The sequence below is a fragment of the Sus scrofa genome, chromosome Y (assembly GCF_054392235.1).
Source record: "Sus scrofa isolate SSC_HxYL_T2T_F1_AM1 chromosome Y, Sscrofa_HxYL_maternal_Yorkshire_Landrace_v2.0, whole genome shotgun sequence".
In the NCBI taxonomy this organism is placed as follows: domain Eukaryota; kingdom Metazoa; phylum Chordata; class Mammalia; order Artiodactyla; family Suidae; genus Sus; species Sus scrofa.
In genome coordinates this window covers 11,262,827-11,279,026 of record NC_139402.1, presented here as the reverse complement: position 1 = coordinate 11,279,026, position 16,200 = coordinate 11,262,827, and the positions used below count along the sequence as shown (strand labels likewise).

The 16,200-nt window shown below is 35.9% G+C and overlaps 1 protein-coding gene across 1 annotated transcript; it reads right to left on the bottom strand.

Annotated features, from left to right (window-relative positions):
- Positions 1–6,135: 6,135 nt before the first annotated feature.
- On the bottom strand, positions 6,136–14,009 carry AMELY (amelogenin, Y-linked). The gene is given in 6 exon segments (NM_213800.1): positions 6,136–6,283; positions 7,698–8,114; positions 8,386–8,430; positions 9,795–9,842; positions 12,484–12,549; positions 13,964–14,009. Coding segments are annotated over 5 exon segments (570 nt in total). The 5' UTR covers positions 12,538–12,549; positions 13,964–14,009; the 3' UTR covers positions 6,136–6,277.
- Between the last annotated feature and the right edge of the window lie 2,191 nt (positions 14,010–16,200).

Genomic DNA, 16,200 nt, shown 5'->3' with positions numbered 1-16,200 from the left:
TTTTCACTCTGTTGATAATGAGACATAAAATTTTCTAATTTTGAGGGAGTCCAGTTTATTTTTCCCCATTACATATTAAATTTTTGTGTGAAATATATTTTTTAAATCACTGCTAAATCCAGTACCATTAGTTTTCTCCTTATTTTCTTTTAAAACTTCCCAGCATTAGATTTTTAATCAATCTGAAGTTAATTTTTGTATGCACTGTAAAGCATGGGTCCAGTTTTGTGTTTTTGTATGTGATGCCTCATTCTTCCTGGAGTTGGTTGAAAAGACTGCCTTTTACTCATTGAATGGCTATGGCATCCTTGCTGAAAATCATTTGGTTGCAGATTCAAAACTTTATTTGGGTAATCTCTTTTTTATTCCATTGGTTTATATGTATATCCTTATGCCAGAATCACGTTTTGATTCTATAACTTCTTAGTAAGTTTGAAATCAGGAAGTGTGAATTCTCATTTTTTCTTGCCAAGATGCTTTTGACTATTTGAAGTTTCTTTAAATTCTATCTCACATAGAGAGATTGTTTCTATTTCTAGAAAAAAAAGCAGTATGAATCTTGTGTACTGAAAACTATAAAATATTACTGAAAAATTAAAAGATACAAATAAATGGAAAGTCATAACATTCATGACGGTAAGTTAATATTAATTCTTCAAAAAATATTCCATGAGAAAAATCTGTATTCTGTATTGGTAGATGGAGAATTTTTTGTGTTTATTAAGTTTAGCAGGATTAAAGTGTTATATATACTACCTGTTTTTTCATTAATCTCCAGTTTGTTTTTATGCATTATTAAAAATGGTATATTGAGCTTTCTACCATTATTTAGAGCTATGTCTTGCTCCCTTCAATTTTTTTATATTTGCTTAAATATTTTGAAGTTATGATGTCTGATGAACATATCTTTACAATTACAATATGTTCTTTTTCAGTTATCCCTTTTATCAATCTATAATTCCTTATTTGTTTCCTGTAGTTATTTTGACCTAAAGTCCATTTGTCTGATAATAGATATCCGTTATTGCTTTTTTATGGTAACAATTTGCAAGGAATAACTTTTTCTATTCTTTCACTTTGGACAGAGTATCCCCTGACAATAAAGGGGAAACAGTGTACTCAGATTTTGACATCATCATAATCATTATTCTTCTCTTCCTACTCCTAAGTAACATTTGTTGGGCATGTGCCACATGCTAGACACTTTGCTAATTGCTTCATGCATGATTCTTGAGGTGGGGGAGACTTTGCAAAGATATTTGCTAGCAGAAGCAAGAGATCATGAGTGGTTAAGTTATGTTTGAGAAAACTGAAATATTAATTAGGTGGATAGGTCAAAAAGCAATCAGGTAGCATACTTTTTAAAATTCAGAGATGATTAGTTTCAAAATATTTGCATAATAAATTTTGTCATAGAAATAATGCTGATTTTCTTTATTTTTACTAATAGTGTTATCTGTTAAAATATTTTATTTCAGAGAGGTCCTTTTCTTATTTGTTTTTTAGTTCAAGACCTGTATCCCAACAACTTACTGTAAGTTGAATATTTAGTTTATTTTCAATAGTGTAAAACAAAATATCACATTAATACTTCTCACTAGGAAACAGAACTTCACTGAATTAAATTAGCTTAATCTGAGTATTTGTTGTCTGTAAAGAATTTTCTAATTAAAGTGAAATGAGTTTTATTTGTGTTATCATCTGAAATGAACATAATTATATTAATCAATATGGGTATATTAAAATCTGTTATTTGGAGTGTTTATATTGACATTCTTATTGGACTACCTGAGAAAGAACATAGGGGAGGAAGCCTTGATTTTCAGAATTTGACATTGTTATTTTCACTTACAGCTTTTACTAGAAAAATTTAGGTGAATTTTTTGGGTGATCTGAACTGCTGTGTACAGATGGGATACTTCGTCTTATCTAATTGCCATGGCTTTCCTAACCTGTGGCCTTCTCAGAATTAGTGTGCTTGTCCATATTTACAGAATTTTTTCTCTGTTGTGGCAGTTTATTACAAGAGTAAACTCTTTTTTTTTTTGTCTTTTTGCTATTTCTTGGGCCGCTCCTGCGGCATATGGAGGTTCCCAGGCTAGGGGTTGAATCGGAGCTGTAGCCACCGGCCTACGCCAGGGCCACAGCAACGTGGGATCTGAGCCGCGTCTGCAACCTACACCACAGCTCACAGCAACGCCGGATCCTTAACCCACTGAGCAAGGGCAGGGACCGAACCCACAAACTCATGGTTCCTAGTCGGATTCGTTAACCACTGCGCCATGACGGGAACTCCACAAGAGTAAACTCTTTTCTACCACTCAACTACAAAGTTGTTTTTGACCAAATTTCTTTTGTTTGATTTAATATTAGTTATGTGACAGGTCTTTGCAAAGTCAAACTGACAAGAAAACTTTTTAAAAAGAAGAACAGCTTTCTGGCTTTGATCATATTGTATTCATCTTCCACAAATTCAAAGTATGGAAAATTATTTGGAGAGGAAAACAAGGTTTAGGTATTCTGACAGCATTTAGGTATTTTAACATTGTTATCTTTGGATTAGCAAGAAGAAAAGAAATACTGGAACATAAAGTATTTTTTCTTGACCATAGGGTTACTATCTGCTGAAAAACTTTATTGATCTTAATATTTTTATATTTTTGTAAACTATTATTTATTTATGTTAATATTTTGGACCACCAATACAATTTAAGCATATTGTTTATCTTCTAGATGGGCAAGACGTATTTTTTGACTGGCAGCAATACATTTTTGAGTAATTAAGTACCAACCAATAATTCATGGTGATAGACTCCAGATGAAATAAGTGGCTCAAGCTTACCCAAGACTTCACCTCAGTTTTAAGTTATTTAAACAACAGACATTTATTTCTCACACTTTTGGAAGCTGAAAAGTCTAAGTTTAAGGTGTTGGACAACTTTGGTTCTAGTAAGAACTCTATTCCTGGCTTGTGTTTGGCTGCCTTCTTCCTGTACCTCCTTACATGGCCTTTCCTTTCTATGTGCTTAGATATGTAGGAGAGAAAGCTTTCTGATGTCTCTTATTATAAGAACAGTAATTTGTCAAATCTGGGCATAGACTTAGGACTCTTTTAAGCCTAAATTCTTCCTTAGATGTCAATCTCTAAGCAAATCCACATTGGAAATTAGGTCTTCAATATAAGAATTGGGTGATGGGTAGGGGGCACAAACATTTAATTTATATCAGGGCAAAGGAATGAAAAGCCAAATCACATAACCGTAAACAAAAAATTCCAATTAACAAGCATTTTACAGCAAATAAAATTTGATTACTAATTTTTTTGATAAAGTAGAATTAAACACAATTATATGCCAACAAGTCTGGAAATGTGGGAAGATGGTTAAAACGGTGTTTCTCCTGTGATTCCCGTAGCTATTCACACCACTACTTTAGTTTATTAATCTAGTTGTGTCACAGTTTATTTCCTTTTTAAAAAAATTTATTATTGTTATTACCTCAACACAATTTTTTTTTTCTACTGTAGAGCATGGGGACCCAGCTACACATACATGTATACATACTTTTTTCTCACATTATCATTCTCCATAAATGACTAGACATAGTTCTCAGTGCTACACAGCATGATCCCATTGCTAATTCATTCCAACGGCAATAGTTTGCATCCAGTAACTCCAAGACCCCACTCCCTCTCCCTCCCCCTCGGCAACCACAAGTCTCTTCTCCAAGGCCATGCTTTTCCTTTCTGTGGAAAGGTTCATTTGTGCTGTATATTAGATTCCAGATATGAGTGATATCATATGGTATTTGTCTTTTCTCTCTCTGACTTACTTCACTCAGTATGAGAGTCTCTAGTTCCATCCATGTTGCTGCAAATGGCATTATGTCATTCTTTTTTATGGCCGAGTAGTAGTCCATTGTGTATTTATATGACATCTTCTAAATCCAATCATCCGTCAATGGACATTTGGGTTGATTCCATGTCCTGGCTATTGTGAATACTGCTACAATGAACATGTGGGTGCATGTGTCTCTTTTAAGTAGAGTTTTGTCCAGATATATGCCCAAGAGTGGGATTGTGGGGTCATATGGAAGTTCTATGTATAGCTTTCTAAGATATCTCCAAACTGTTCTCCATAGTGGCTGTACCAGTTTACATTCCCACCAAGAGTGCAGGAGGGTTCCCTTTTCTCCACACCCTCTCCAGCACTTGTTATTTGTGGACTTAGTAATGATGGCCATTCTGACTGGTGTGAGGTGGTATCTCATGGTAGTTTTGATTTGCTAATCAGGGATGTTGAGCATTTTTCATGTGCTTGTTGGCCATCTGTACATCTTCTTTGGAAAAATGTTTATTCAGGTCTTTTACCTATTTTTCCATTAGCTTGTTAGTTTCTCTGCTGTTGAGTTATTTAAGTTGTTCATATATTCTAGAGATTAAGTCCTTGTCAGTTGCATCATTTGAAACTATTTTTTCCCATTCTGTAAGTTGTCTTTTTGGTTTCTTTTTGGTTTCCTTTGCTGCACAAAATCTTGTCAGTCTGATTAGGTCCCATTTGTTTATTTTTACTTTTATTTCTGTTGCTTTGGGAGACTGACCTGAGAAAATATATGTAAGGTTGATGTCAGAGAATGTTTTGCCTATGTTCTCTTCAAGGAGTTTGATGGTGCCTTGTCCTATGAATAAGTGTTTCAGCAATTTAGAGTTTATTTTTGTGCATGGTGTGAGGGTGTGTTCTAGTTTCTTTGATTTGCATGCATCTGTCCTGGTTTCCCAGCAATTCTTGCTGAATAGACTGTCTTTTTCCCATCTTATGCTCTTGCCTCCTTTCCTAAAGATTAATTGATCATAGGTGTCATGGTTACAGTTTATTTCCTTTTGTAGTCTTGAAGTTAAACTTTGTCTTAAAAGTATTTCCCAGCAGTAGGTGTTCCCGTCATGGAGTAGTGGTTAACAAACTCTACTAGGAACCATGAGGTTGTGGGTTTGATCCCTGGCCTTGCTCAGTGGGTTAAGGATCTGGCATTTCCATGAGCTGTGGTGTAGGTTGCAGACTCAGCTTGGTCCCCACATTGCTGTGGCTCTGGTGTAGGCCAGTGGCTATGGCTCCAATTCAACCCCTAGCCTGGGAACCTCCATATGCCATGGGTGCAGCCCTAGGAAGACCAAAAAAAAAAGGGGTAATAAATATAAGGATGGTATTTTCAAGAACCATAAAAAGCCAACAGAGGGGGATGCACTGAGGAGCACTTAGAAGGATATATAGATAGGAATGGATGTGGGCATGGGGATGAATGTGGACATGGACATGGACAGAGACATACAGGATTCCCTTTTAAAAAAGTTATTGACAAACTAATTATTCTGAATCCTAGCCAGGAAAGTTTGTCATCATTGGAAGATGATGGCCATATTTTTTTGGACCATGTAAATGCTGTAAATTATATTTTTAATGGAAATTTCCAATTAAATAGAAATTTTCTTTATAAAAACTAACAGTAATGTTATATTTGGTATATTATTATGCATATCACAGAATTTCATTTAAAAATATTGCTCCATGGAATCAGTATAGACTAGATTTTGATAAACGGTATGAAGTATAATATCAGTGTTCTGAGTGCTGATTCATTTTGTAATATAAATATTTTTCAAGAGTTTAGGTTCAGTGACCTTACATAGTTATGTTTTTTTTTTACTTTATCATGTATAAACTAACATTAAAAATATTTAAAGTAGTATATTTTAAATTTCTCTGAAAATAAATAGCCTTATGGAGTTCTATTGTGGCTCAATGGATTAAGGACCCAGCATTGTCACAATGTTTTGGGTCACTGCTGTGTTGCAGGTTCAGTCCCTGGTGCAGGAATTTCAACATGCTGCAGATGTGGCCAGAAAAGAAAAAAAGAGAAAGGAATGACACAACATTGTAAAGAAACTATACTTTACTAGAAAATAACAAATGAAAATCATATGGAATGACATTTGGTTAGTAACATTAAAAAAAAAAAAAAAGAAAAGAAAGAATGAAAGAAATAGCTTTACTTGCTTGCCAAATCCTCAGTATGTAGGTGGTAAATTATGTTCCCCAAGTGACAGGAAATTTTATATTTAATTCAAAATAATTCAAGTATAATGTTTAAAACATTTTATTGGCTTCTAATAGTACTTATTTTTAGTTACAGAATGTACTGGTCAATTGATCATAGGAACAAATCATTTTATTCTTGTGTCATTTCTAAAAGCAACTGAAATGTCTAATTTAGTTTTCTCATTTTAATCCTGAAAAAAAGAAAAAAGAACATTAAAGTAAATTACAAATATTGTCATTTCATTGTCATTATATTATGAGATGCCCATGAAGATAACCCCTGCCTTAAAACCTTTATATAACATTCAGATAATAAAAGCTGTTTTTCTCTGAGTACCTCCAGCCTGCCTGACTCTCAGGTAATCACTTTATATTATTATCCATAAGCAACTCTAAGAAGATCCATTTACACCCTAATTTTACCCAGTGAGAAACTAGTCTTAACAAGTTTAAACTACCCAACCAAAGTCATCTTTCCATATATTTCTTTGACATGGTAAAGTCCATGGCTTTATCTGTTAATAAACAATGTATTTTCTATATAATGACAGAACATGTAGCTTAGACAAAAATAATTAACCATAGTTATCATGGTTTTTGAGATATAATCAGTTTTTAAATATTCAGTCTAAATTTCTCATAAATCCTATGTTGCATATAAAATGCTTTATTGGCAAATTATTTTTAATAAAAATATTTTGTTAATTAAATAATTTCAGTTAATTTTTGATTAAATTTAAAATTACTGTTTGCACAATACATAAAAATACTTAAACTGAGACTTTAAAATGATCACTTTTCCCTATTTTAGAAAGAGGAAAACAAACACTTAGAACTTTACTGCAAAGCCAATGCTAGAATCATGTATTCTGGCTACACATTTGGGTCATTTCTACACTCCCCTCACTGTTTCTAAGTAGCAAATCATTAACAGTTTTATTGTACAATTACATAAACTCATATATAAAGCAATAAGTGTTTATAGAAATGAATGTATAGAAATTGTAGAAATTACTTCTCATTTATTTGCATTATTTCCTTCCTGTAATGGAAGGAAATTTTGAACTAACTTGTGAAAAATTCCTATTAAAATCTTGTATTTAATCCTAGCAAAGGAATGGAATCTAAATGTTTGTCTAGTTTTGTTGCCTCCAAATTACATCAAAAAACCACCTAATGTAATATTCCTAGCTAGATCTTTAAAGAATTTCCTACCTCCCACTTTTTAAACTTTTCTGATATTTGCATATCATCATTCACAAAAATAATCTTTTTGTATGTTTCAGTGTAATTCTAGCCTACTATTGCTAGTCAAATCACTGAAAGATAAGGAGAACTATTGTCTTTAAAATGAAGGCATATCAGTAATGCATTCTGTGGCTGGAATTCAAAATGATTGTAGACTTTGAACCCACAATAAACATGCCATATAGATAGAAAACTCATTTATAGTATAAAGTTTTAACAAATGTTAGGGTTAATAGAGTCATTTAACTGTAGATAGTGAAATTCTAACCTTGGATTGTATGAGAATTTAGGAGGCTGGGGGCCAATTTTGCTTTCCCGTTTCTCATAGACGTTGTAGTGGCTTTAGGGTATACTCACCACTTCCTCCCGCTTGGTCTTGTCTGTTGCTGGCCAAGCTTCCAGAGGCAGGTCAGGAAGCAGAGACTGCATGGAGAACATCGGAGGCAGAGGTGGCTGTGGCAGCAAGGGCTGGATGGGGTGCATGGGTGACTGGGGCTGCAGGGGCTGGTGAGGCTGGGGCTGGACGGGCTGGGGCTGGAAGGGCTGCTGGGCGGGCAGAGGGAGGTTTGGCTGGTGGTGTTGGGTTGGAGTCATGGAGTGTTGGCCAGGAAGTGGCATCATTGGCTGCTGGGGGATCCCGGGCTGTTGAGCTGGCACCATGGGGATGTGGTGATGAGGCTGAAGGGCATGACTCTGGGGAGTCTGCTGCGACACCACGGGAATGATTTGGTGGTGCAGCCATCCACCCATGGGTTCGTAACCATAGGAAGTGTACTGGTGAGAAACAAAGAGTCAGGTTTACCATCCGCTCCTTCGACTTCCAACTAGAGAAGCAGCAATGCTTTCTTTGTCATGATGACAATATTCATATTTATCCACCTCTTCCTGTGCAAGACTTTCTAACTGTGTATACGGATAGGACCTTTTACAAGCTAGATTTCCCATTAGTGTCTATGTGCGGCATAGATATGCTACCTGTCTTCAAAGGGAACTGAAGTGCACGCTTACTATTTTAAGGGAAGAAAGAACCAAAAAACCTACATACCGGATGTCTTATCATGTTCTGGTACCACTTCAGAGGGGTAAGCACCTTAAGAGAAAGAGACATTAGAAGGCATTTGTTTTAGTTTAGCTCCATAGACTCACGAATGCAGTCCTGTCAATACAGATAGCCTCCAAGTATAAGTCCTACATCAGAAAGCACAAGGCAGACACTGGTGAGGGGCTTCCTGTGTGTCAGGCACTGCCTTACATCCATCACACACATTTTTCATGTGTTCTCACATACTCTGGGGCAAGTTGCATCACCCTCATTTTTACAGACAAGGTGATGGTGAGTTAAAGAATGTTTATAACCTTGACTGAGGTTACAAAAGCAGTAAGTCTCATTTCCCAGCTCCTGCTCTACTTTGCAAGAGAAAAACAAACAAAAAAAATTAATGAGACATAATATGAATTATATCCTTTTTTAAATTTGATGTCACAATGAAAAAAAATAAATGAGACAACAACACTGTCTCTCATCCTAGAAACAAAAGGTTTCAGGTCCAATATGCCAATCTTTTAATGTTTAACAGAAAATCTTGTTTCAAATTTTTATCAACAGTTGTCTTCAGCTTGTAGGAATAAACATACTGTCATCTGAACCTACAAAAGAAGTGAGAGTTTCCTTCCTTACTAAATAGTATATACTTATACCTTGGTTAACCAGAGGTCCAGGGATTCTATATAGCAATAAGATTTGATATTAATGTAATAAACAACTATTAGCCTTGCTAAAGTTATATGTAGCGAAGCACCTTTTATGTTGCTTAACTATTTTCCTTCTCAAAAAACCAATATTTTAAAGTGTGGGTATTATAATTATTTCCCTTTTCCAGTCGAAGAAACCAAATTTCCAGAGAGAGAAAATGATTTGCCCAAGGTCCCATGGTTCGTATGGCCTTGAGAAGCACTCAAACCCAATTTCTAGCCACCTCATACTTTCCCTTGCTCTGCAGAATGTCACACAGCCCCCTTGGTCACTCATCTTTCCGAAAGACCAGCGAGGGAGACACGTAGAGTGTGCACGTCTTAGGACCAGGAGTGGTCTGGCTGGAAAGGACCTTAGGTTGATAACATCTTACCTGAGTCCCCATATTTTCCAGGCCGGGATAGAACTCTGGTCAGCCAGAGTTCAGTTTCTGCCCTACCATGCCGTCCCCCCTCCAGGGGGTGTTCATTTTACAGCTGTATACAGAGGAGAGACTGAGTCGGGGGGGGGCAGGTAGGAGGGTTCTGGGGCAATGCAGGCTTGAGGTGACCCATCAGGGCTTAAACTAGGAAGCTGGCAGTGAGAACTGAAAAAATGGGACTGACAAACATCCTGAATGAAGAATCCACCCACTATTCTTTACAGAGCCCAGGGCATTGTTAAGTCAAACAATGGTCAAAATTAGTAAAGAGAAAAATTACCTCATAGCTGAAGTTGATATAACCAGGGTGCCCAGGATGAGGTGGTAGCTTTTATAGGAAGGGGGAAAGGAGAAGAAGAAGAGTGAGGGGTGCAAGGGAAGAGGGAAGGGGGGAGGGGGAGAGAGAGAGGGGAAGAGATAAGTCAGTATGCAATTTTCACATTAAGAGAGACTGAAGATACTTTTACAAAATCTATATAGTGCAGAATATCTTGGAGGTCTACTTTTAGTTGGAACATGTATGCTGGGTAGGAGAGGAGCCCTCTTATCTTAAACAGGGCCAGGGTAACAAAATGATTTTCCCAGAGGTTGTAACCTTACAGTGGAAGCAGAAATCAGCACGCAGTTTATCCTCCAGTCATCTTCAGACACCCCTCCCACCCCTGTGCTCAGTTAATCCTACTCTAGCCCACCCATTATTTCCTTTCCTGATGAAATTCATTGCATGTTGGGAAGAGTAATATGTTTCTCTTAACACAATTCAAAACCCAACAATAGTAGAATTGTCTCAACAATAATAGAATTACCTTATAGGTCAGGAGGTAGATAAATGCATAATTACCAAAGAGATTCTTCATAACTGGCATGCAAAATAAACAACGCGTCAACAACAACCAAAGAAAAAACTGTGTGTGAATTGTCAATGAATGTGAAAACATGATGGGTGTAGTAAAGTGGAAACATTATAAATCTCGTGGAAAATGAAAGAGTAGATTTATGAATTTCTGGGTGATTATTTTTATTATTTTGTGATTTAAGAAATTATTCTGTCAGCGTTTTTATGGAAGAAAAATGCTAAAGCTCACAATTTAAAAAAACCTGAATAATTATCCATACCAAGAATGTCTTATCAAAAGTGAAAGCCAAGTGATTGATGTAGAAGCCTTGGAAGGAGCAAAGGCGGAGAGGCATACAGATCATCTCCCTCAGACAGTGAGCTGATTAAGGCTCTAGTTTTTCAAATGCTCGTATTTCATAAGAGGGCTTATTCCTCTCATCTGAGTGTGATTATTATAATCAGGGAACTGCCTTTTCTCTATCTTCTTGATGCAAGCCCTCCGAGAATAGGGGTGTTGAGTTTAGGCATGGAAAGGGGACTGAATTTGTAATGCAGACCTCTTGGGGACGAGGAATTGCCACAATGCAGGATTTCAGGAAGTCAGAGCACAGCATCTTGGTCTTGTCGGTGAGAAAGGAAGACAGGATGCAGATATGCAAGCTTAGCTGGTTTCTGGTTGTATCAACTGCCCTTTGTGCCCCCGAAAAACAGACCGATCCTGCTTTGCCTGCATGTGATCTAAGCTCTTATGTACCTACGTTTTGTGAGAATGGATGAGACTTTAGGTCCTTGGTATATATGAATGTGAAATATATCTTTAAGTTGGGCATAGTTAGGATTCCAGGAAAGCAGATGTAAATCATGTTCTTAGCAGGTGCACCCAAAAGTACAAGATCTCTGAGAACAAGAAGATGGTTCAAGAAAATTCCTAACACATAAATCTAACCTTCTAAAAGATAAGAGCACTGTAATTTGGAGGACAGGAAAATAGTTGAAAACTTGTAGGAAATTACATTTTCAGTAAAAATGATATTTTTATATTAATCTAAGGCTGATTAAATACTCCGGGAACCTTTTGAGAGTCCCTTCCAAAATTTCCTCCATCTATTACAAACTAATTATTTTAATAGAATCTTCAAGTGTGCTTGTTAAAATGAACACTCCTGAGCAAAGACTTCTTTAGTGTTTCTAAACTCTTTAAAAGTGTTTAAAGACTTTAAGCTCTTGGATTTTGTGTAGTGGCATGGTGGAAACAAACCCGACTAGGAATGATGAGGTTGCGGGTTCCATTCCTGGCCTCATTCAGTAGAATAAGGATCTGGCTTTGCCATCAGCTGTGGTGTAGGCTGCAGATGTGGCTTGGACCCCATGTTGCTGTGGCTGTGGCACAGCTCTGATCCAACCTCTAACCTGGGAAAACTCCATATGGCATGGTGTGGTCCTAAAAGAAATGAAATAAAAGTCAAAAAAAGACTTTAAACTCTTTATTTCTTTATTTTGATTTTTAGGGCCACATCTGTGGTGTATGGAGGTTCCCAGACTAGGGGTTCAATTAGAGCTACAGCTGCCAGCCTACACCACAGCCACAGCTACATCAGATCTGAGCCTCAACAGCAACCTACACCATAGCTCATAGCAATGCCGGATGCTTAACCCACTGAGCAAGCCCAGGAATGGAACCCGCAACCTCATGATTCATAGTAGGATTCATTTCTACTGTTCCATGATGGGAAATCCAAAAGTTTAAGCTCTTTAAAGTGTTTGCTAAACCCAGAAATATTTGAGGACAACCAATCTTTTTTTTGGGCTTTTTAGGGCTGCACCCAAGGCATATGGATGTTCCCAGGCTAGAGGTTTAATCTGAGCTGTTGCTGCCGGCCTACACCAGAGCCACAGCAACACAAGATCTGAGCCGCATCTGAGATCCACACCACAGCTCACGGCAATACTGGATCCTTAACCCACTGAGCGAGGCCAGGGATTGAACCCTCAACCTCACAGTTCCTAGTCGGATTCATCTGAGCCAAGAGAGGAACTCCCATCTGGTCTTGTTTTAAGCCCTGAAGTTTACCATCTATGTGGCAATTTTTTATTTCCAAGCTTATGAAATTGGACTTAGCTTTATACTCACAGGCATAGCAAGGGATGCTCCCAAAAGGCAGGCAAAGAAAATCCAGGTCCCCATTTCTTGATGGCCCTGAAATATAGGTCAACATCCAATTTTCTTAATTCACATAAAATATGCATATAATTAGTGTTTCATAATATACATATAATTCAGTGGTTTTTTTGCTAGCAAAAGATTGAGATATTTTTCAGTGAGGTTATTTCATTTATACATGATTTTAAGTTTTCAGTTTTTTTCATTATTTTTGGATTGGTTATAGTATAAAGATGTTTTTAATTTAGGTTGAGAGCAAAAAAAATTGGGGGAAATAAATTATTTATCACCTTATAACTTAAAATACCATTATTATATACTTCTGTATTCAGCCTTATAGCCACCTATACTCACAAATCTAAATGTAATTTATAAGTAATGATTAAAGGAATAGAATTGGCTCTAAAAGTTCAGGAGACATTAGGCTATTTATCATTATTGCATAGTGATAATGATAGAAAAAGGAATAGCAGAAATGTTTCTTATGTTTTCCACTAGGTATTGCTACTGCTGAAAACAAAGAATAATCATTCAAGAAAAGAGTACTAAGTAAATTGTCAAAAAAAATTAAGGAATGGGTAGGATTTAGTTCTAGTTGTTCTAACTCTTAAGGATTTCAGATAAGACCCTCTAGTAAGAGCTCTAGTTCCAAGTATCCCATTGCAAAGATGTGGTTGAACAGAACTTCTCTCAGAAATAGAGGTTTTTAATTTTTTACTCTGCTACTCTTTTATTCTTCCATGAATATGGAATGATTTCTACCCAAAAGATTCTACTTTTAATCAATAGCATCTTCCTCTTGTTAGGTGCTACTGTTCAATTTCTCTACAAATTACACATATGGAATAGGAAGCAAAACCCAAATGTCCTAAGAAATGCACATTGCTTCATGTCCCAAATTTATGACTCACTTTGAAAATATAAGTAGAAAATCTTAAACTTCTTTTTGATAAAAAGCAAATATAATATTTCATAAAACTGATACAGGAACTGCAATATGGTTGTAAGTATTTTAGCTCTATTGTCTTGTGAATTAATGATAAACGTGTTTTAAAAATGTAGTCAATTGTTGTATTTTAAAATAAGTTATTTGATGTACTTACATAAAATATTTTTCAAAGCATAATAAATCATAGCTTAAAAATGTAATTTTAGTAATAGGTAAAAGATTAAAATAAATATTTCCTGGTTTTAGAAAGTCTTTTTAAGTTCTGGAACTCGAATTAAAATAGGCAAATACTTTGTTACACTAAAAAGTAAAACTTTAAGTCATCAAAATAATCAAAGACTAATTCAATTATAGTCCAAAGAATGTTATTGTGGAAGCATAAAGTATGAGAAATGTGGAATATCTCTGCATCTGATAACATGAAATACAGAGAAACCAAGAAGCACAACAGAAAGGATACATGATAGAAAGTGTATGAATTCATGAATAAAATCTACACACCTTTGAATGTACCCAGAGAGAGCTTCTATCTGAAAATCAAGGATGCTGGAGCTTTTAGATTTCTTCCAAGGATGAGCTCAATTTATATCATTCATAGTATCTAGAACAACCAATCATATTTTGGAAAGAGAAAAATGTGTGCAATATAACTAAAAATCCTTGTATCATGATTTTTTAGCAAATGTAGGCAAATTTAAAATGATATATTGTGATTAGGGTACACAGTTTTTCATTATAGGAAATAATGGGTTTAACAAGCAAAAAGAATTTACTGGACTATTTTTAAGTCAGTAAATTGGCTGACTGAACTTGCTGATGTGTTCAAGTTTACTTTTAAGAACATGTTATGACATTGTATTTGAGGGAGTTACCATTTTGGAATCAACACTGCTCTATTTTCTGCTTTCATTGAAGGTGTGTCTTCTTTTCCCTGTGATTACCCCCTGATCACCATTGTAGTTGTCTACCCCAAATAAGGGACAAAAATCTATCTTCCTTAGCCCCAGTGTAAAATGTATTGGCCACCAAAGCAAGATAGGTTATCATAGTAGCAATACTTTTAAACAATACTGGTCTGAAAGACAAGGCAATATGCATGTAACGCATATACTTAAATACACAATACACATATACTTAAACAGAGTATATACCACCATTCTATGTAGCAATAGTCTTTCTTAGCATTAAGGCCATTTTTCTCTCTGGCATTTCTAGTTCATTGCTATTTTCTTTCATACAAGAACCCAAATCTCTCCCTTTTTCAGAACCTTTTAATTGTCTATTTATTTTCATTGTCCCCATGTTCTCGGCAGCATAGTCTTTGCCTAAAAAAGAACTATTATGACCTGGTTGTTAAATTCATGCTATATGACATGGAAAACACAAAGAGTGGCAGAATGTGTAAAAACATAGAACTTCTAAAATGTGTTTGAACTTAGGTGACAAAACACTTTAGAACAAGTAGATAAAGTTAAAAGTTAGCATATATACATCCCATGATAAGCACAAGTCAAAAACTTACCATAGATACACAAAAACTAAAAAGAAACAAACAAAGACATATTATTAAATAAAATCATCAGAGTTCCCATTGTGTCTCAGTGAAAATAGATCTGACAAGTATCCCTGAGGACATATGTTCAATCCCTAGTCTCACTCAGTGGATGATTCAGCATTGGCAGGAGCTACTGTACAGGTCACAGACACTACTCAGATCTGTCATTGCTGTTATTCTGATTTAACCCCTAGCCTGGTAAATTCCATATGCTGGTGGTGCAGCCCTAAAAAATACAAAAATAAATAAAAATTTTTAAAAAAACTATACTCAATAGTAAAAGAAAAGAAAATCATCAAAACACAGGTAAAAAAAGAAAAAAAAATACCAGTAAAAATTACAAAACCAAATGAAAAAAAGCCAAAAAAAGAGGGGCTGAGGCAAGTATATGCCCAAAAAAATTGCTTTAAATGTCAATGGACTAAATGCTGAGGTGGTTGAGTAGGTTAAAAAAAAAATCTACATGCTGTTTAATAGAAGCTCATTTTATTTTTTTTACTTGATTTTTTTTATTACTCAAATGAATTTATCACATCTGTAGTTGTATAATGATCATAACAATCTGATTTCACAGGATTTCCATCCCACAGCCCAAGCACATCCCCCCACCCTCCAAACTGTCTCCTCCGGAGACCACAAGTTTTTCAATGTCTGTGAGTCAGCATCTGTTGTGCAAAGAAGTTCAGTCTGACCTTTTTTCAGATTCCACATGTCAGTGAAAGCATTTAATGTTGGTGTCTCATTGTATGGCTGACTTCACTTGGCATGATAGTTTCTAGGTCCATCCATGTTGCTAAGAATGCGGGTATTTCGTTCTTTTTAATGGCTGAGTAATATTCCATTGTGTATATGTGCCACATCTTGTTCCACTCCTCTGTCGATGGACATTTAGGTTGTTTCCATGGCTTGGCTATTGCAAAGAGTGCTGCTGTGAACATTGGGGTACATGTGTCTTTGTGAGTCGTGGTTTTCTCTGGATAGATGTCCAGGAGTGGGACTGCTGGATCAAATGGTAGTTCTATGTTTAGTTTTCTGAGAAATATCCACACTGCTTTCCACAGTGGTTGCACCAAGTGACAGTCCCACCAACAGTGTACTAGGGTTCCTTTTTCTCCACACCCTCTCCAGCACTTATTGTTTGTAGACTTTTGGATGATGGCCATTCTGACTGGTGTAAGGTGGT